This window comes from Glandiceps talaboti, chromosome 16 (genome assembly GCF_964340395.1).
Source record: "Glandiceps talaboti chromosome 16, keGlaTala1.1, whole genome shotgun sequence".
Classification (NCBI taxonomy): domain Eukaryota; kingdom Metazoa; phylum Hemichordata; class Enteropneusta; family Spengelidae; genus Glandiceps; species Glandiceps talaboti.
Window position 1 is genome coordinate 3,935,027 of NC_135564.1, and position 22,104 is coordinate 3,957,130.

Genomic DNA, 22,104 nt, shown 5'->3' on the forward strand with positions numbered 1-22,104 from the left:
TGATAGTATATAGTATAATTGATCAGATGATAAACTGCCTTTTCGCAAAATGTTTTATAGAATGATGTAAACCTGACTCACTTGGCTAAAAGATTGTATTCACATAATTTTTGTATGTTATTTTTGAATGCTTTAAATTACCATGCTTACTAATTAAGGCATGTTGTGTATGCAAGAATGAAAAAATTGAGTACTATTGTTGGGTACCTGGCTGTCCCAGTTTTCAACTGAGAGTTAAATTTAAATTTTCCTTCTTGATCTTTTGAAGAGTAGAAAAGTTTTGAAAAATGAACAAATCTAATAACTTTTATATATGACTGTTTTTAAATGGACTGATTGCATTAAAGGGATACAAGCTGACTGATTGCATTAAAGGGACACAGGCTGTACTAGCTGTTCTTGGTTGTACTATGTGCTACATATACATACGATAATTATAGTTGTCATTGAGAAGTTATATTTGCATATAAACACTATCCTCAGTATGTTTATAGAGTGTCAAAGTTGAAATAACCAATCTTCCCTACAGCTTTGATGGTGGTGCCATCTGTGGAGTTTTCTTAAATGTGATGAAATGAATGAGATCAAGTGTTGTCAAGCCAGTATGTTTCTTCATGTTGTGATGTACAATTTTGTTGTCATCAGTGATTTCCGAAGGCACCATTTTGTAGCCATACTCAGAGAGGTGACAGACCGTTTCTTTGCCAATAATCTTAGCAAACTTTCTATTTCTATACTGTGGCTGAGTATAGTTAAAGCCAGGACTTCCATTTTCATGTAACATTGACCATGACACTGGTTCATCTTGGTTTGGTGCGTATATGGCAAATGATGGAAATTCTTCAATCATTTTCTTCACAAGTGGAACAGCAGTTGGTGAACAGTAGGCAGTCTTAGATGCAACAAGACTTGCATGCTGAGGTCTGAGTGGTGCGATTGTGTAACCCTTTGGAAGTGTGTATGCTTGCTGCTTATAACTTGCTAAAGTATCTTTGTCCAAAGTTGTCATATACAACCGATAAGTGAACTTTTGTTCAATCACAAATCCATGGTTGCTCATGTACTGGGTGATGGTTTTCAGGTATTTATCAGTCACACCCAAGAGGAGTACAGTGTCTTGGGGAGAGAAACCATCCAGACTATGCTCAGTAAGTCTGATTTTGTTTAACATGGATATCAGTTTCTCCTCATCGTCACTGTACAGGTACCAACCACCGATGTTACTATTTTTAGACATCACATGAGGACCATGACAGAGTAGAGTTGTGAAGTCCTGCATACTACCATCAACAAATACCTGTGTTTTGTCCCATTTCTTGTCTTTGATATATCCCTTACAGAACTGACATGTATGTGAGAAGCATGTGAGAAGCATGTAGAATAACCATGCACATGCTTATTCTACATGCTTATAAGTATATAGGCATGTATGGGCAAATAAGCAGTCCATAAGCATGTGTATAGGCCGAAATATTTAAATGAGCTAAGTATGTGCATGCTTATACACATGCTTATTTTAAGCATGTGCATAATTTATACACATGCTTATTTAAGCATGTACATACTTGTGAATAAGCGTGTGCATGCTTGTGAATAAGCATGTGCATGCTTGTGAATAACCATGTACATGTTTAAATAAACATGCAATATAAGCATGCACATACTTAGCTCATTTAAATAATTCGGCCTATACACATGTTTATGGACTGCTTATTGGTCAATAACCATGTACATGCTTGTGAATAAGTGTGTACATACTTGTCAATAAGCATGTGAAAATTCTATACAGCACATGTGCTAGTTACTCTACATGCAGATTTTGACAAGTAATTCACCATTATTTAGTAAAAAGGTGCCAAATATGAACTCTGAGAGACCACAAACAGACCTGACATATATACTTCTGATAGCTTTCAGTTTGTGACAGAATGCTGAAAGATGAGTTGTACTAGGCCCACAGGCACTCGAATCAATCTGTATGATTCGGGGAGGAAAAATGAATATGAATAAGAGAAGGTATGAAGGTACTCAACATTTTAACTGCTGACCACCCTCAGCATAATGCTGGCCATCCTGAATTACGACATTTCATCACAAAATTTGTTATATGAATAAGTCATGATTCTAGCTAATGAATAGCTAAAAGGTACTAATTAAATAATAACCTCTTGTTGCCATCGCTGCATACTTTGCCCTTTCGTCAAATCAGAAGCCACAAGTGTATGCTAATGAGGATCTGCAGTTCAAATGTTGAATACCTTCATACCTTCTCTTAGGCCAGAAAAAAAAACTGTTCAACAGGCAACATAACCCGACACATTGGGTAGGTAGGTCAATTTTTTTTGGGAGAAAGATAATTATTACCGTGATTGCTAATGATTGGAAGGATACATCCTCAAAAATGCAAACTTTTTTGAAAATAAGACAATATAGGAGACCATTTAGAGGCATAAAATATCAAACAAAAAACATAATTTAAAGTCTTACAAAGCTTGAATGTGGATTTAAAATACCAGAATTTAGAGACAATTATGACATACAGTACATTTTATCTGGCTATGGAGTGTAATTGTTGTGGCAAAGCTGAAAGGTATTTTGCAGATGTGGTAAATGACTTCTCCTGAACTTTAATTTGATTCCAAAATAATCATGAATAAAGAAAGAGTAAAACATTTGAAGACTTTCAGACTTTTGATGGCCCAATGACTGCCCTTCCCATGGTCATAAAGTTTTGCTCATTTCGTTTAGTGAATATTGGATATGCAACAGTTTAATTTTATCTCCATTCATGCTTGTATGCATCATCAGAGCCAAGTAAACCACTGATAGTACATAATTTGGAATTGACTCAAATGTATATTGTTACATGTACTATTCAGAAAATATAAAGAAATTCCCTTAATTTTGAAACAAAGTGTGCATTTCACTGACATGCAAAGCCAGCATGAAGATATTTTGCCCATCACAAAAAAAAAATTTTAAAAAATGAAATGCCAAAAATATGGGTAGGTAGGGCCCGTTGAACAGGTTTTTTTTCTGGCCTTATTCACTATACATTTAAAAAAAAATCATACACCTTGATTTGAGTGCCTGTGACTCGGCCATGTGTCCCATAATCATAGTGATGGTCATGGAGCAGCTGGCTTACATTTGTAAACAACCAAACGACTTGTGCACATGTAAAAATCAGTTTAACTCATTTATTTACAACCAAATTTTGAAACTATCAGTAATGAAAGTCAACAGTTTAAAAAAAGATCGATAATAACAGGCTGAGGAGGAGCTATACGGAAATCAAGGCCTACCGTAACTTATAAATACATACATTGCAGTACATGTCACAGTGTGTATCCATGCTTGCATTTGCAGCTGTATCGACAATCACGTAAATGTCATAATCACAAGGGGTTGGTTGTATTGTAACCCTGATCAGTAATTGGTATGGTGTAACAGCTTTTGGTAAAGGTTCCACTGTTGTAAACATTTTGTAGTGTTGAAAATACGACTGATAACGCGAGCATGAATGTTGAATGTTCAAATTTCCGTGGACAATGCAGTAATGGCCGATATTTGAATTTCAACCAATAAGATCGCAGGAATCTGGTCACATGGGAAGCTATGAATATATTATGAAAATGAGGTAAACAAATATGGCGGCCTCCATGTCCAATGTGTTGTAGAACATATGACCTTGATTTTCAGATCGATTTCTCTCCAGTTTTCTTTCAAATACAGGTAAATTTAACATGAACAGTAATCGGAGCCACTAAATTCAGCATTCACAATACTAATACCAATTCTTATCAAATGTATGCCCGGCAAAAGCGAGAAACAACACGTCATTGCATGACTTATATTGTACATGCACCCGGATCAAAGCATGTCTTGAATTTACCATGTACATGTTAATGTTAGCTAAGCATGTGAAATAAGCTTGTACATTTTTAAGATTTACCATGTACATGTTAATATTTGCTAAGCATGTGAAATAAGCTTGTACATTTTTAAGATTAACCATGTACATGTTAATATTTGCTAAGCATGTGAAATAAGCTTGTACATTTCTAAGATTAGCCATGTACATGTTAGAGTTAGCATGTGGAACATTCATAAATAAGCATGCCGTCAACACACATGCTATGAAATACTTATTTTTACTGAAATAACCATGTGACATGCTTCTGACATGGTTACGAACTACTTAATAAGCAGTCCAGTTTTGTAAGGGATGTCTCACAAGGTGGTAGTTAAATATAGTCTCTGGTAGCCTATCTTCAAGTTGGTGTAACAGAGTTTCTAAGGCTTTTTGATCTTGAGAAATTTCCATACTTGATGACGAAATACTAAAACACAATAATGGTTGTCAAGAATAGCTTTAGAATAGCTTGACTTTTGGACTATGAACTAATGTCACACTTCAGTGTGTTCTGTCAATGGTGGTCGACTAGTATGAGTAGACAAAGCCTACAGACAGTGTGAATGGGGTCATTCAGGGGACAGTGATATTAACTTGAGCTGTCACATTTGAGCAATACAAATGTTTAGTGTGTATGCATTCTATCTCTGACCTAAGATGACCTCAGTGACCTTTGACTTTTCCAATTGCTATGGTAATTACTAGTGCCTTGATATATTGAATAAGTTGATTGGTGAGTCGCATGGTACCATATTGTGCATGGGTATGTATGTAGTATGTGTCTGCAGTGTGTGTGTGTTTACACTAGTGTATTTGTGTGTATGTATGTATGTATGTATGTATGTATGTATGTATGTATGTAATGTATGTGTGTGTGTGTGTTTGTTTGATTGTGTGTGTGTGTGCGTGTGTGTGTGCATGCATGTGTGCGGTGTGCATGTATGTCTATGTATGTATATATGTGTGTATATGCATATGACTATGTATATATATGTTTGTGTCTGAACATATTCTTGTACAAGTTTTAAAAATGCCTAAACCAAATAAGTCTGTAATGTTATTGGCCTTGTTATACTTTTGTTGTCAAATTTAGAATTGTGAAAATCAAAAGGCCAAAAGAGAATTGACATTGCCATGGTAACCAAAAAGTGAAAATAGGAAATCCATTGTCTTTGCTATATTATTATTGTTGCACGTACATTCATGTAGTGCAAGGTTTTTTAAGGTATAATTCCAATTGGGTATAGTAGTTACCATGGCAACTAAATTAAGTAAAGTACACAAAAGTGAGTTAAAATGACATTTGAATTACAAGAATACTTTGGTGCGTGTGGATGAAAAATCTGCAAAAATATCGTGTGTGGTTACCATGGTAACTAAAACTTAACTCTGCTGCCGATTAATATATGTGATTTTAAGTCAAGAAATTACCATCTCAGAAATTACTAAGCAGATAGTTTGAAATTGGTATTCAACACTAGGGATTTTTCTATGAGTGTACAGATGGTAAACTGCTATTTTTGAAACTTTTTCATGAGAGTGCAGTCAAGAATTTGGACTTTACATCTATACAGAGCAGTTAAAATTATCTCTTCAAGATGAGATTTAGATTTCAGTATGTTTTTGTGATTGTTACGGGTCAGATTCTACCCCTCATACTTGGAGCCTATCTTATCAATCCATACTATGTTGGATTATATCAACACAGTATCCATAGTTATGTGTATGTGTCATCAGGAACATATTACTGGGGATTTCCAATGAGACTGGCAACTACACCAGAAGTTACATACATTACACACAGGACACTGTGAGACTGGAAACTACACCAGAAGTTACATACATTACACTCAGGACACTGTGAGACTGGCAACTACACCAGAAGTTACATACATTACACACAGGACACTGTGAGACTGGAAACTACACCAGAAGTTACATACATTACACTCAGGACACTGTGAGACTGGCAACTACACCAGAAGTTACATACATTACACACAGGACACTGTGAGACTGGAAACTACACCAGAAGTTACATACATTACACTCAGGACACTGTGAGACTGGCAACTACACCAGAAGTTACATATATTACATTCAGGACACTGTGAGACTGGCAACTACACCAGAAGTTACATATATTACATTCACAACACTGTGAGACTGGAAACTACACCAGAAGTTACATACATTACACTCATGACACTGTGAGACTGGAAACTACACCAGAAGTTACATACATGTATATTGCACTCATGATACTGTGACACTGGCAATGACACCAGAAGTTAAATACATTACTCTTGGGAGACAGTGAGACTGTGGACACACCAGAGGTTTATACGAAGGAGGTGCTAGAGCACTCCTAGATAAACAAAATTGAAAAAAGAATTCCAGTATATGAAGGAAATAGATGTATATAAATCCCAAGATTTTAATCACATTGCGTGAGACTAGTAAATTTTTAAATAAAGTGTTATCATTTTGGTTTTACAATTATAAAGAGTAAATCATGGTAAAATGGTGTTTTTTATCGACTTGCTTAAGTCTCAGGGCTTTTTTCATTCTTTATTTCAATAAAATATTTTAACACAAGTGTGTTCTTTTGTGTGAAATGTTTTTTCGGAATTTCAGAAACTTTTCTTAAGTTATCAATTTAAAAAACTGTCCCCATTTCTTAATGTGTGCATTTAATTTACTTTTTTTTTTTGCAATATGAAACTCTACACTCTGAATATTTTGCAAGTATTTTTTGCCATCAAATCTGGTTTCTGTTTTCTAAACTTTGAAAATATAAATATTACGCTTAGCAACAAGAATAACAAAATTTAATAATAATGACAGTTGATCACCCAAGATGACGTTTTGAGAGCGCATACAAATGGAAAAAGAAAACAATTCCATCTTGATCGATTGAGGGCGCTATTCAAACAACCCCATCTTGCCTGAGGAATGTTTCTTGTCTGTAAGAGGAGGGTTGTATGACGCAGACATTCTCGCAAACCAGAGATGTTATTTCTTCCGCTACACTTCGAAATAAAAGTGGGAGGCTCATTAAGAACGTTGCCGTAAAACAGGACGTGGTTTGCGACGAAGGACGCAGAGGAAAAAAAATCTAAAAATGAACATCGAACTCAAACATTCAAAGAAAGTGAGACCAAACAAATCTCTCAAGGGACTGGTGCTAGTCTAAATTATATATGTATGTTACAGTCTGACATATTTCAGTGTAAACGAACTTACAATTCACGTGTACGTCGAAATGTTAATTGAGTGAGTTGAGTATTTCCCTTGTCAAGAAACTGATATCCCTGTATAGACCTAAACCTTTCTTTCACAACTAGCTAGATAATAGGGAATAGGTGGAATTGTTTATTAATTCATTTTGGTTTCAGTGTTTCAAGGGGATTATGATTTATTCCTTATTCCTGAGTGAGATATAGCAACCGTCTGAAGTCTTTTAAATATATTCTCGATTGCCAAGAGATAATTGGTGAAGCTTTTTCACAAAGTGTAAGTCATGTTGTCATGAACAACTACAGTCCAGTCTCGTAAGTCAGGGCATATTTTTTCCGCAGATGCAACGAAAAATTATACTCGGCATGGATGTATCACTGAAATATAAAACATCCATGCTATCCCAGGGAGCCTTCGTACATAGGGTAGTGTCGTAATGGATATTCCTTGTTGCCCAGATTTAATGTAATCGCGTTGACACTTTCCCTGATATGAGTTAAAGTCTTATTAATGCCACAGACAAAAGAAATTTCTCCCATGTCCGTGTTTAAGCTGAACAACTGCAGTCTATTTTTGCAGGCCAGGGCATATTTTTCTGCTGATGCAACGAAAATGACACTCTTAAGAACGTACGTACGTGACGTAGTGTTAACCGTGATGGCACAGTACAGTGGTTTACACCGAGTCGGATGCTAAAGTCGAAACTTTCAAAATATTGTCGAAAAGTAAAAGTTCCAACTTTTCCAGCCAAACAATTTACAGTCCATAACATTTTTCTTTTTCAAATTTAAGTCTAAAAGCATCTGGATATATAACTTTATTATCGCTATAAATAGTGTCAAGGCGATTGACATGACTATGTGCTAGCCCATTCACCGGGCGTCACTGGTTTCATCACCGTGCACCAATAAACACAAATGCCATCTGACTGACTTTCAGATGACGTCTGTACGTATTTATTGGACTTTGGAGGTTTATTCAGGTATTTTAAATAGATAATTTGGTATCATGACACGAAACAGTAATCAGCAACTTGAAGTTCACAAAAGTTATTCAAGTATTCTCAAAACGAGGCGTCGAAATTGAAAACGAGGCTTGAACACAATTTCAGTCATGGCGAAAGACGAGCAGGAAGTTCTGAGGCGCTTCAAACAAATCCAGGAAAAGGCTGCTTCTTTGGGATTGACAACAAGAGATGTTGCAAGGTTGAAGTCCCTTAAAGAATTGCAAAACAATAGCAAGTATTCATTGCTTTGGTTCCTGCGATTGTCGCTCATTATTTTGGTTGCGATCATTACCGTGTCCTCGCTTACCATTGCGGTTGTTTTGAAGCAGGAACTGATCGACTACGAAACACTTGCGAAAACATGGTTTGATTATCAAGAGCTGAGTATTTCGGAGGAAACATGTATCATTGAAAATCCAGAATATGTACAGGACTTTTTTCGTCCACCAATCGAGTGCAGTTTCTGTGCAAATGTAAGCAATGTCAAAAAGGTGTCTGGTATATCGGTGGACGAGTTCACGAGCAAGTACGCATATTCGTCGCTTCCTGTTGTTATTGAGGATGGCAGTCGAGGGTGGACCGCTCCAAAGACATTTAGTTTTGATTTCTTCAAGACAATATATTCACCCGAAAGCGATGCGTTGGAAAGAGTGGACAGGGATTGCCAGTTTTTCCCCTACCAGACAACGTTTGAATCATTAGGTGAAGTTTTTAACATGAGTACTGACCGAGCTGAGTTGTCGGAGAAAGCAGATCCGTGGTACATCGGCTGGTACGTTTAAAACACTTGTGTTTTTGTAGTTTGAATGTCTGAAGTAGTGCTTACGTCACAAGTTGTTAGCTCCATGCTTCAAAGATACATGTTTGTAATCTAGGAAAGAAACTTAACAGTTAAAATTGTTGACAAACATTTAACTTTGTTGTGAAATATGTTACATAGTCTGCAATATGTAAAAGGTGGTAAGCATTACTAACTAGCAAATAGTGGTTAATGTTAGAACATATTAGAACCACAAGATCATAGTTTTTGCAACAACTTCACATAAAATAGTAGTTGTAAGGTCTCCTAAATTTTATATAATTTTTACAGGAATCATTTGTAAGAATCCCATAGTTTACACTGCAGTTTCAATGAATTTATCGACATCACACATCACAAGATTTGTCGGTAAAAAGGAAATAATTTTCAATTTTAAATAAAAATAAGGGAATGTAAAGGGAAGGATCTTTTGAAGATAGATACTTCCTCAGATGGGAACATATGGGACAAATTCATTAAATATTATTGAGGATAGCCCGAGTCTGTATGTAAAATTTAATTGTCAACTTTTATTGTTAGCTGTAAATGGTAAATGTAAATGTGTTATTACATGTTCATTTATTCTCCATGCTAAAAATGTCATGCTGAGAGAATGAAATAGCTAACAGGTCCTCACTTGTTGTAAACAGTCTATGCAACTTTAAAGGTCAAAGGTCAACAGGACACAAACAAGGATATTTACCTATTGTTTACATGCATACAATACTGGCATTGTGATGAGTTCTTTAATATTCCTATTGTTTAGTTGTTTTAGGGACTTGACAATAGAAGGGCATAGTTAGGGAACCCAAACTGAAACTCGTGCATTTCTGTGTCAAAACTCTTCTTGTGCCAGAGCTGTTGTCTCTGTTTCATACTTGGACTGGTTTGAGTTATAGAACGGTTCCTCTGGACTGTGGTTTAATATAGTTAGACCATTTTTGTTGAAAGTCTATCAGTCATATCAGACTTGGTTTGATTTCACAGAATTCTCTTTTAATAGTGTCAATTAATATATAGAATATTGCAGCTCCATACATTTACATTTATACTTGGCCCATTTTGTAACTAAGTAAAATTGCAGCAAGTTACATGTTTAGTCATAGACGGTGTAGAACTTCTCCACTGTCTATGTTCAATGGAGTTACAACATTGTTTTGAACATAACACATCATATTCTCAGACATGTCTTCTTTCCATAGTCAAAGCAAAGCAGCAGTAGGACTCCCATACTACATTAATAGTACCCTAGGAAAGATAGAAAATGAATAGTGATCACTGTATGCAAATTAAGGTCACTATGGTTGACTAGTCCATACTACATGATACATCTAAGCCAGTCACTGAAGGCTATATGAAAACTGTGTTTAACTTATAATAATACATAATTGTTCCGTGTGTATCATAGTGCCTGGTACCGTGGTAGTATACATTATTGACAAGTTTGTCTTCAAGCAAATGAGTTAATGTTGGCCTCTGTATGAACACAGCACAGCAATGTAATGTAATAATTCATAACTTGAATCTCATAAAAGAGTATTTCTGTAATCACTGATACAATTAAATATACAATGTAGTTAATCCCTGTTATTAAATAAATAAGTAATATGGTATATTGACTCTACACAACAGGTGTATGTGACATTTATGATCAATTTATGGAAAATTTCAGATGTGTCCTGTTGATTTTTGTAAAATTAATAACCAAGAAAAAGAATCATAAAATCTGTTGCCTTTGTTGCCTAGGAACTTTAATTGACCTTAATGTACATTAAATTTAATATACAACGATTAAAATGTTAAAGTTGTCAGTTCGATTATTTTGGGGTTTTGAAAAAAGTCAATTTACTGGGATGGAATCTCCTTTCAGTAATCTTTAATTTACCGCTTTAGTTCCAACAAAAATTTTTTTTTCATAATATTTGTCTTATCTTGTTTTTGACTTATTTGTGCAGGTGTAATTACTGAAGCATGTATAATCAAATAATATCAGCATCCCATAGATTTTCAATTTATTGAGAACTGGGTAGGTTTTAAAATGTGTAATCAAGCTGTATACACAGAGACTAGTGTACATGGTTCTATCAATAACTAGTAGACAGGGTATTTGTCTCATTGAACTGTTGTCAATAAAGTTTTGGTAAAAATTAACTTATCGACTCATTATTCTAGAGTATCTGTAATGCTGTAGTACCTAAACTAGAATTTTCATATTTGTCTATTGCTCTTTTAGAAATAAATTCAGCTTTATGATACACGTGATATATACTGGTAGTATATTTTCTAAAACAGGCCAGGTATCTTTGTTGTGAGTAACCTTGGTTTTAAAGTAACACTTCGGATTATCGTAATGTTTCTATGGCTATAGTCAGTTGTGTGTTTTTCTCTCCAAGAGAGTGATTTGACTCAATAGTACCCCTTAGGATAATACAAGAATGTTTTTTAAGACTGGTCAACTCTGTGTTTTATCTCTGTAGGAGTAACTTTGACTGTATGTAATACCTATTAGTATTATCATAATATTTCTAAGACTGTCAGTCGTACCTTTCTCCTCTCCGGAAGAATTGAGTTTTAATGATACCCCTTAGGATTACAGATATGTTTCTAGGGCTGGTTAACTCTGTGTTTTTTCATCTTTGTAGGAATAACTTTGGTTGTGTAAATAAGTAGCACCTATAGTATCATCATAATATTTCTAAGACTGTCAGTCGTACCTTTCTTCTCTCCATGAATGATTTTGGTTGTATCATACTTCTTATTAGGATTGCAGATATGTTTCAAAGACTGGTCAACAATAGATCTTTTTCTCTCTATTACACTGGGTCTATAGTATAGCATTCTCTTGGATTATAACAACATGCCTTAGACTGGTCAACTCTATGTTTTTTCTCTATAGGAGTAATTGTGACCCCGGTGCAGCCAATGCTCTCAGACGTCACTATAACCGGCCCTACTTCATCCCAGAGGAATCAGAATCCAGTAAAACAGATTGGATCTTTATGGGGAGTCCTGGTTATGGAGCACATATGCATGTAAGTTTTTCTTTTTGTGTACCATGTAATCAGAAACTAACTTTAACAATATTTTGGATTCAAATTTTTGTCTTTTTAATCACCAAGAAACCTCAAGTTTGATGTATATTCATAAAATTATCAATATTTCTACAATTCCACCAAATCATAAACTTAAAATAAAACATATGATGCAGATAACAAGGCATTTTCCCTCCATTATCTAGCTTGTTGTAGAATTGTATTACAGTAACTTGTGAATAATTGTGAAATAAATTTTATAAGTTTTATAATTACTTTTATTTAATTATGTTGTTTTCAGATTGATGCAGTAGGTACGTCATCTTGGCAAGCCCAGATCAAAGGCCGTAAGCAGTGGACACTTGTACCACCACCAGAATGTTACTATGAATGTCCTGGCAGAATGGAAGTTATTGTTGAGCCTGGAGAAATAAGTAAGTACCGTACTTTAATAAGAGTGAATTTGTAATATGAATGTATTAAAAATTTTATATATTTAAACTTAGTCTTACTGAAATAATTTTATGACAAAATAAATCAATTTGAAAATGGTGTAACTTTTTTTTGTAAATGCATATGAAACATATTTAAAGATGTTTGTTTTTAGATTGATGCAGTACATGTAGTTACTTCATCTGGCAATCCCAGGTCAGAGGTCGTAAGCAGTTGACATTTGTATCACCGCCTAAATGTTACTACTACACTGTAGTAAAGATGGATGTTATTTGATGAAATGTCAAACAGTATATTAACTTCCAAAAGTGTTGTGATCATCCTTACTTTGTAGTCAAAATGTTCAGGCCACAAAAATGAAGTTGGGTCAAAGTCAGTATGAAATACTAGTATAACTTTCTACTAAAATCTTTGAGTTGCAATTCAGTTACTTTCACATTGAACAAATAAAGTAAAAGTTGTTGGAATTCTACAGACTATATATTTAGGTGTTTTAAAAATTCTGTACTTTGTGACTTTTCTTGAGAAATGGGTGTCATTTTGTCATAAAATTCTGAAATTATATGAAAGAAAATATTACACTTGTGTGCTAAATGTAAGTGGCAAAGTTTACATAAGAATAAACAATTACAATCAATCTTGCTCTCAAAAGTTCTTTTTAACAGTGTAAATTCATTTCATTCTTATGATTTGTTTCATTTCAGTTGTCGTGGATACAAACAAATGGTATCATGCCACACTCATAATAGGTGAAGACCTCAGCATTGCTATTGGTTCAGAGTATGATTAATTGCCATGTACAGATGCCTTGAGTCTTTCCATTGGTCTAGAATACTGCTAAACACTAACCGAAGATGTGTCAAGTCTTTATATTGGTCTTCAATACAAAAAACGAACTGAAGATGTGTCAAGTCTTCGTATTGGTTTAGAATACTGCTTAACCCTAACTGAAGTTGTCTCAAGTCTTCCTATTGGTCAAAATGCTAACCAAAGATGTCTCAAGTCTTCCTAGTGGCCTAGAATGCAGCTAAACACTTGCTGATGATGTTTCAACCATTCTTATTTGTTGCAATGAAGACATTACACTGTGTATGCTGGCCTGCAGCCTCTCAAGTTATTAAACAGATTTCTAACTAAAGCCCCCCCCCCCCCCCCCCCCCCAAAAAAAAAAAAAAAAAAAAAAAAAAAAATTATAGTAAATAAGTAAAGTATAATATTCTTTAATATCTTTAACTTTATCCTTATTTCTTGTTGAATGCAGCAAATGTATTGCAAGTCTGTGCATGCCCCTGCTGTGATGTGAAATAATTCTAGACATCAGCTTGGATAATGATATAATCTGTTCAGTCATTATTTGTCTCAAGAATGTTGACCAACTCTGACATTGTTCACATTTCTGAGACTTACATAACTGTAGACCAACAGACTACAAACAACAAAACCTAGAAATTACATCATCCAGTTCACCACAACTCCACTACAAGCAGGGCACAAACTCATAGCAGACTCCCCAATTTTAAAAACAGTGGTGTTAATTGCTTCTGGTTACTTTTTGCCTTTTTTGTCTTTATTGCATTTAAAAGAATATTTTTATGATTAAAGAAAGAAAAGACATATTATTATCCTATATTTTTGTGTTGTTATTTTGTAAATGAAAAACCAAAAATCATCAAAAGTAACAGGCAAGTTTAATGCATGAATGTTTAGTTATGGTGAGATGAAAATATACCCCTAGAGTAGTGTGCGAACAGCCCCTTGATGTATAAAGTGTATGGCATCGTATAGGGTGGTGCATCTCTGATTAACACTAGGTAACAGGTCTGGTGATTGACTATACTTGTACATTGTATACATGTCTTTTGTTTTGAATTCTGCATTGTATTTCTAACTTTAAAAACTGCAGTTAATAATGTATTCACACGTGTCTGTGATGAATATAGAAGCATGCATGTGTTTGCATATTGAGATATATATAGAACTTATATTAAACACTTATATATTTAAATAAATTATAGTAAGAATTATAAAAGAATTTGTATATAGTATATAGTTTTTTAAACCATGACAAAATTAATTGAAATAGATATATTAGAGACTGTAGAATTATTCAACTTAGAACAGGATGACCATTTTTATGTTACATTACAAAGAGCTATCGTATAAGTTATTGATTTGATAGAGACATGTATGCTCGGACCCACCCAACCAGTGTGCACAACGCGCAGAGTTTTGTTGTCAGTCGAAATCAGGATAAAAATGAGTTTACTTAGTAAATCACCAGGTGAATGATAATAATTAAGAGAACCTAATGACACAAGATTGAATGTAGGTGTGTCATACTTTGGGTGAGTGCTTGCAGTGTTCTCTACAGCTTTCTGGGATAGCAAGTAATAGTCAGTAGAAAACACCACAAGCATGATACCTCCCAGCGTACCCACACTGGAACTTGTGTGTCACAGGTTCTTTTATTATTCCATATTTTTTTGGAAGGTAGGAAGGACCTGTCTAAATAAAGAAATTGACTACAATGCTTTCAGTGAATAGAAGCTTGATGACTGATTTCATGTAATATTTAGAGGCCAATCAAAATGTGGTTCCATATCTGACTTTATCCCTTTCCTCGCTGATATTCACACCTTTCTAAAATCTACAGTTTTGTTAGATAAACATAAACCCTGTCCCCACCTAAATTCTGAACCTGTTTCGATTCGAATTGAATTCAGTTCTCCTGTCCCTTAAATTGGTTGTAAATTGATTTAGTTGAACCGGTTTGAAACTACCTCAGGGGGATGTTATACAGAAAATATCGATGAGTTATCTGCTATATTGCAGTGATTTGCACAAACAATATGGCTTATTTTTATATGTAAACTACTATAATAAGACTCAGAAGTATTGTGATAACATGTAGGTAAGTTCAAAAGAATAAAAATTATCAAGAAAAAATAAAAAATAAAATATATTTAGGGATGATCACAACGTCACACACTTGTGAACGATAATTTGGGGGTGGGGGGTTGTCCTGAATGAATGAAGTTCGCTTATTGAGCTTATGCGACAGTGTGCGATCATCCCTTACTAACCCTGGTTACTTTCCAACACTGGTTTGGGAAGATACTAGAGAATAACCCATGCTTTGCATAGTGTATAGACAGAATATTTATTAGTGAAAACTTGTGTTTGCAATTTCTTGATGGTATAGTTTTGTAGGTTAAAATGCCACATCTACCAGGTTAATTGTCAAAAAAACTAATCGGTTTTCAACATGGCATACACCACATCTGTATTATAGACTGATAGTCAAATCACTTCACATGAGTAGCGATCATCGACAATGGCAAATTCCATAAATTTTATGTAGAACTCTCACGCAAACATGACTCCGCTAATATTTATCTAATCCATTCTGCTGAATTAGAAAATACCCCCCAACCCCCCCAGACAAAACTCTCACTGTAATAGTATTATAGATTCTATATATTATTTACCATTCGCCTGATGTGAAATAATAACTTAGGGTATTTTTCAGGTGCAAAAATTACCAGTAAATTCACTTGACTGTGTATGATTGTTTGTAGCTAATTTACAGAAAATTTAACCTTTGTGTATTTAAATTATCTACAAGTTAAAATGTAATCTATGCAATAATGATGAGTAGATTTAATTGTACAAAAATTATTGCTACGAGGTCAAAGGTCATCTTATGTGTATCGAGTTTAGATTGTATCTGTTTATGTTACATGCATTTCAGTATCATTAATATGCTAAAGCTAAAAAATGTGGGGGTGGGGGAGTTTGTTATTGTACGTAAAATAACACGCATTTATATTTGTTAGTCTATTGCAATTGAGTTACAAATAAGGACTTGGCAAATGTTGTTTCACATTGATTTTTCAAGTAGGAAGCCATGATAAAATTGTTTTATAAATTAAAAATCCAAAATAAATACCAATCCCATCCATATGACCACATTAATCGTTTGCTGTTACTAGCATTACAAGTGGTTTGTGGAGACAATGAAGCAAAAGACAGATTGTGATGTAAACAGGTCAGAAACATGTCCATTCCAAGTACTTCAGTTAGTGTATGGGTTCAAAGCTTAAACAGTATATATGCATCAAATTACTCGGTAACAGGATGAGGATCAAATGGGAATTGAGAGGAAGGAGAGCTTTATTACTTTGTGAAATTTGACTAAAGTGCTGAAAATACGGAAGAAGACTCAAATACACAGAGGATCATCTTACGTATTGAAAAAACACCTAATCATTCTCTAAGATGTCTCATCTTTCAATAATATCAGTGTCTGTTTACCAAAATTCCACTTTATGAGCAAGGCAGTTGCCATGGTAATGATGCACTAGTAGATTCCGATGGGGATGCATGACATCAGGATGATTTTCAATTCAGTAAAGAATTGACTTTGTCAATAAAGATAATTTTTGATTGATTCTTAATCTATCAGATCATATTGTAAACCTGGAAATTTTTGCTAAAGACTTATTTTCAAAGATTCTTGGTAATTGATTACTCCTTTATTGCCATAGTTTCAAATATTGTTGCCAACGTTCTAGTGCTTAGATTCATAGATACAGAGTTGCAAGATGACAAAAGGAATCATGAAATGCAATCATTGTTTTATAGCATTGTCGATTTTCTTGCCAAGGACATAATTTCTTTGGATTTTACTTTCATTATCGTTCATGTAGTCTTTTCAACATATTACATATGTAACTCAATTTGCTGGGACTTTACATTGACAAAGGTGTGTTTATGTTTCAACCAATGGGTACAAAAATAAAGTATGCATAAAAATAAAATCTGTGATGTGTTGTTCATTCAGTGTTGGCAAAAATGTCATTGATATATATGTGTAGGTGTATCCATGACTCGTGAAATTTAAACAAAAAGTTGTAGAAGAAAATTTTTTTTTTTAAATGATGGGAATTACTATGAATAGAATAGAATCTTTATTGCATCACCAAGTGTCAAAAATTCTGTCAAAGGCATTTGAAAACAGATTTGACACAAAAGATACGTTGACAAAAACGTCTGTTTTGTTTGATATTTTGGCATAAAAAAAAATTGTGTGGTTTCGATTACATTCAATTTTAAAATAGGTGGGGGAGGTAGATTTTTTATTTTATTTTATTATATTTTTTTTATTTGTGAGTGTCTAGTTCAGGTTTTCCATTGTTTTCCAAATGGTCTCTGTGTTGTTTATTTCTTCCTATCAGATGTACAGCCATTACAGATTGGAAGAATAGTTTTATATTGTCTTTTTTAATTGATGTCAGTTTCCACACCCACTATTCTTGTGAGACTTTACGATTTTGGTGATTTTATTATTATTTTTCTCAAATACGTAAAAAAAAGTTTAGGGTTGGCATGAAAAACTAGTTGGGGTTGGGTAACCGGAACCAAACAACTTTTTTATTTGGCCTTATCTTGAGTTTTGTAATGTTACCTTTTATTAAATTTTAATGAGCTGAGTGCTTGCATCATTGACAAAGTTGTGTTAATAATGGTTTAGCCCATCCACTGTACAGTTGAGATACATCGTTAGCTGGTCGTACCTCAGATTTATGTTACAAGATATTGGTATTTTAAAGTCAATAATTTTAAGCACAACAATGCCAATAATATTTCTAAGTCTAGACCTAAAATTGAAAACAGTATTAAAACATATTAAACCAATACTGAATAGGAATTTTAAATTTTAAAGTGAGTTATCAGTCCTTGTAGTGTGTATGACCTCTGACCTCTGTGCATATATAAGCATTATTGTGAGATACTACTCAGACTTAGGATCCATTTTGAAGAACATTTTTTGGTGCTAAATTTTTATCTTCTAGCTAAAAAGATTTATAAAATATTAAATAGTCCTGTATATTTAAGTATTGGTTTATTTTTTAGATGTGATTCAAGTTTTTAGTTACAGATGTAAAACTAGTCTATGACCGTTGAGCTACACTCACAATATTTTGACATGATATCCATAAAATAATAAATACCATATCTGAACATTTGTTGAAATGTAATATGTCTACAGTGTTGATGGCCTTGTGAGGGCGCTGTTGAACAAATTTGGTACCCAAATATCACAAAGGACTATTAAACACAAAAATTGTGTGGTTCCAATTACACTCAATTTTAGAATAGATGGGGTAGGTAGATTTTTATTTTTTTTTTCATGTGTAAGTCTAATTCAGGTAGTTATGTTTTCCGTTGTTTTCCAAATGGTCTCTGTGTTATTGGTTTCTTCTCATCAGATGTACAACCATTACAGATTGGAGGAACAGTTTTATATTGTCTTTTTAAGTTGATGTCAGTTTCCTCATCCACTATTTCTTGTGAGACTTCACAGTTTTTGCGATTTTATTATTTTTTTCTCAAATATGTAAAAAAAAGTTTAGGGTCGGTGTGAAAAACTAGGTGGGGTCGGGTAACTGGAACCAAATTTTTTTATGGGTCTAAGGATCACTTCTACAGTTGTGCTAATTGTTTTGAGACAATAAGATAAGTTTGTAATATTTTTTACTTGGGTGAAAATGTTTACATAAAGTCGTCGTGCCATTGTGATCTGAACCAGGGTAATAATTGTAAAGCGCTTTGAGCACAGCATCGGAAAGTGCTATATAAACCCAACATTATTATTATTACTATTCATTAACCTATTCTAGTATAATGTTAATGTCAATGCATACCCTTGGAGGAACTACAAAATGGGGTTGATAACATTATATCTTGTGATAATTTCATATGTATAGTAATTTGAATAATGTTAAATACCAAGCTTGAGTTTTATCAGTACTAAGTGAAGCTGAAGCTGTTATTCCCCGTAATACATTCAGTGTGGGACAAGCTGACTATTTTTTTTTTTTTTTTTTTTTTTTTTAGTTTTTTTTTTTTTTTTTTTTTTTTTTTTGGGGGGGGGGGGGAGGGGGGTTGTATTTTGGGGTATATTTGCTGCATAAATCACACCATGGTGGCAGTCATATTATGCAGTAAACTTTACACCCTTAAAAATGTTAAAAATCAGCTTTTATTAAGTGGGCACATTATCTTCCAACTGTTAAAATTTTACAATACTCAGTGCAGCGGAATATCATGTCAATTACTGTTTCTGATATGTCACAGTTAAGATATTTCCATTGGATTTGAATATTTTACATCACAACAGAATAGTTGTAGAGATTTTTGTCCTGACAATAACACATAATCTGAAGGAATTCATCTACATTGCAAGCAACTAAGCAAAGAATATTTTTAGTTGGTGGTGGATCATGAATAATCAATTTTACATCATAGAGTGCAGGCTATTGGTAGTTGTTGCGTGGGTGCGAAAAATATGTATTCTTAAAAGTCGTCGCATGAGGGCGCTGTTCACTTTGCAGTGTAAAGCTCATTCACAAGTGACTTCACAGGGTCCCTTTACAGGTAGTTTGTGTTGTGTTTGTATGTACATTTGTATATGCATGAAATACAAGATCTGTTGTTACTTATCTTGTCATTGTAGAACTTTCCACAGTGAGTTGACATTATGGAAACTATTGGCAAATAAAAAGAATAGTCAAGAAACATATCAACACTGAAAGGTGAGAAACAAGTTAAAATGTATATTTATTGAAATATTACAAAACATATACATACCACATTGAATACCAAATAACAATGATTTTATATTAAAAATAACAATATTTCTCAGTCAATAAATTACAAAACTGTGATACAAGAAATATCTGCATTAATTTTTAGTAAATTTATACAATATCATATCATCTTTCCTAGCACACAAGCAACAGTAGACAATGTTAACCTAAAACTGACACATCAATGTTAACCTAAAAATATAGTTTTAAAATCTCCATGATATCATCCTTTGTGTTTTTGCAACAAAATTCTTTCATCACTCTGTCTTATTTTGTGAAATCTTCATTGTTTCATTGGTTTTTTTTTTTAAATTCTGCACAGTTAGGTAGATTAATATATAGAAACTAATTGTTACTTTACCATGGTCTGAAAATGAGAATATAATTTATGCATTTTGGTTTTATTACATTATACATATTTGGAAGACACCAACTGTGCAAATACGTCGTTAACAAAAACAACAAAACTAACAGATGAATACATCTCATCGTCGCAAACCACGACTGTTTTACGGTACCGTTCTTAATGAGCCAGTCCCTAATTTTGAAGTGTAGTGGTAGAAATAATAACTCTGGTTTGTGAGAATGATACATCTGCACTGTATTATTCTACAGCAAATCAACAAATTTTTGTACCATATTTGTCACCATGGCAAACCCAGTTTTTAGTTCATTTTGCAATGACTATATGACTTCTTGGACCATAAGTAAAAGTCAAGACTGTTGTCATGTAAACCACATTGCATTTAACACTCTTATATTGCACACTGACAAAACAAAAACAGTCAAACGAACTTTCAAGATCAGTGAGCCTGATCACAAGGTTTCATGTTGAGATAGACACCATAAAGATAACAAACAAACATCACTTACACAGTGTGGATTCTTTATTTAGTTAATGATACAAACAGTAACTGCATGAAAGAAACAGTTCAGATGGCTGCAAGCTGACCATGGATTTGTTTGAACTTCAAGAAATTATACCTCATGTCTGTTGTAACTGACACTAGTAGTAGTGTGCATGCTGTTACTGCTATGTCAGAAACATTTAGAAGTAATTTGTAACACTTCCGTTAACAGTAATATGAAAAGTATTCTCATTTTAATAAATGACGTTTCTCTCAAAGACTAAATTTGAGACATGTATGTAACACGATTGCACATATTTTAATTTATGATAATTTTTCTTTTTTGCCAAATTGTTATGACCATTCAGTGATATAGAGTGACATGTTGTGACATATATGTGTATAGAAATGGTAAAAGTTATTTGTGACTCATTGTGTAAACTTCACATCTCTAGTAGTTGTAACAACAGGAATTATGGTTTGGTTCATATTTTTGACAAATGTTGTACTTGCTGAGGTATTGCTTGCCAATCAAAGCCGATCAACATCCAACAAATTTATGACCTCTTCACAAACAAACAAACAAACAAACAAACAATGAGTCTGTATCTTGTTTACATACAGACATCAATATAGAGTAAACGGTAACATTAAGGATTAGAAAAACAATAATTCAACAAAATATAATGGGACAGAACAATTATATACAGGTGTAGGATTTATATCTGTCTTGTTCCTGGCCATCAAATTATCATTGAACTAATAGTTTCCAGTATATCGTTTACAACAGATAAAAAATTGACAAATAAAAGCAAACAGATATAGCTACCAGCACTTTAATTATCTGATCTATGGCTGGTATATCTCTCTCTTATTCTAGCTTCAATAGCTGTAATTTTGGGTCCATGCCCTAAACTGTTTTTCATTGTATACACTGTAATATATACACCTATAGCCCAAATTAAGTTTAAGTTTACCTATATAGGTGATTCCTGTACTTCAGGATATGATGTCATGGGTAATCATCAAATAAAACTGTCTACAAAATACTCCCATTGTCACCTACTGCAGTTTTTAATTTTAAAGTTATGAGTCACATTTTATGCAGTTTGTTATTATCAAGGTACAACTCTTGCTGTTTCGAGAGAGTTGCAACTC

General features: G+C 33.7%; 1 protein-coding gene across 1 annotated transcript; it reads left to right on the forward strand.

The window, feature by feature from the left end:
- The first annotated feature begins 8,269 nt into the window (after positions 1–8,269).
- LOC144447685 (uncharacterized) lies at positions 8,270–13,588 on the forward strand. Its single transcript, XM_078137764.1, has 4 exons — positions 8,270–8,934; positions 11,858–11,993; positions 12,295–12,427; positions 13,151–13,588. The coding sequence occupies exons 1-4, from the start codon at positions 8,270–8,272 to the stop codon at positions 13,234–13,236; spliced, it is 1,020 nt and encodes a 339-aa protein (XP_077993890.1). The 3' UTR covers positions 13,237–13,588.
- The last annotated feature ends 8,516 nt before the right edge of the window (positions 13,589–22,104 follow it).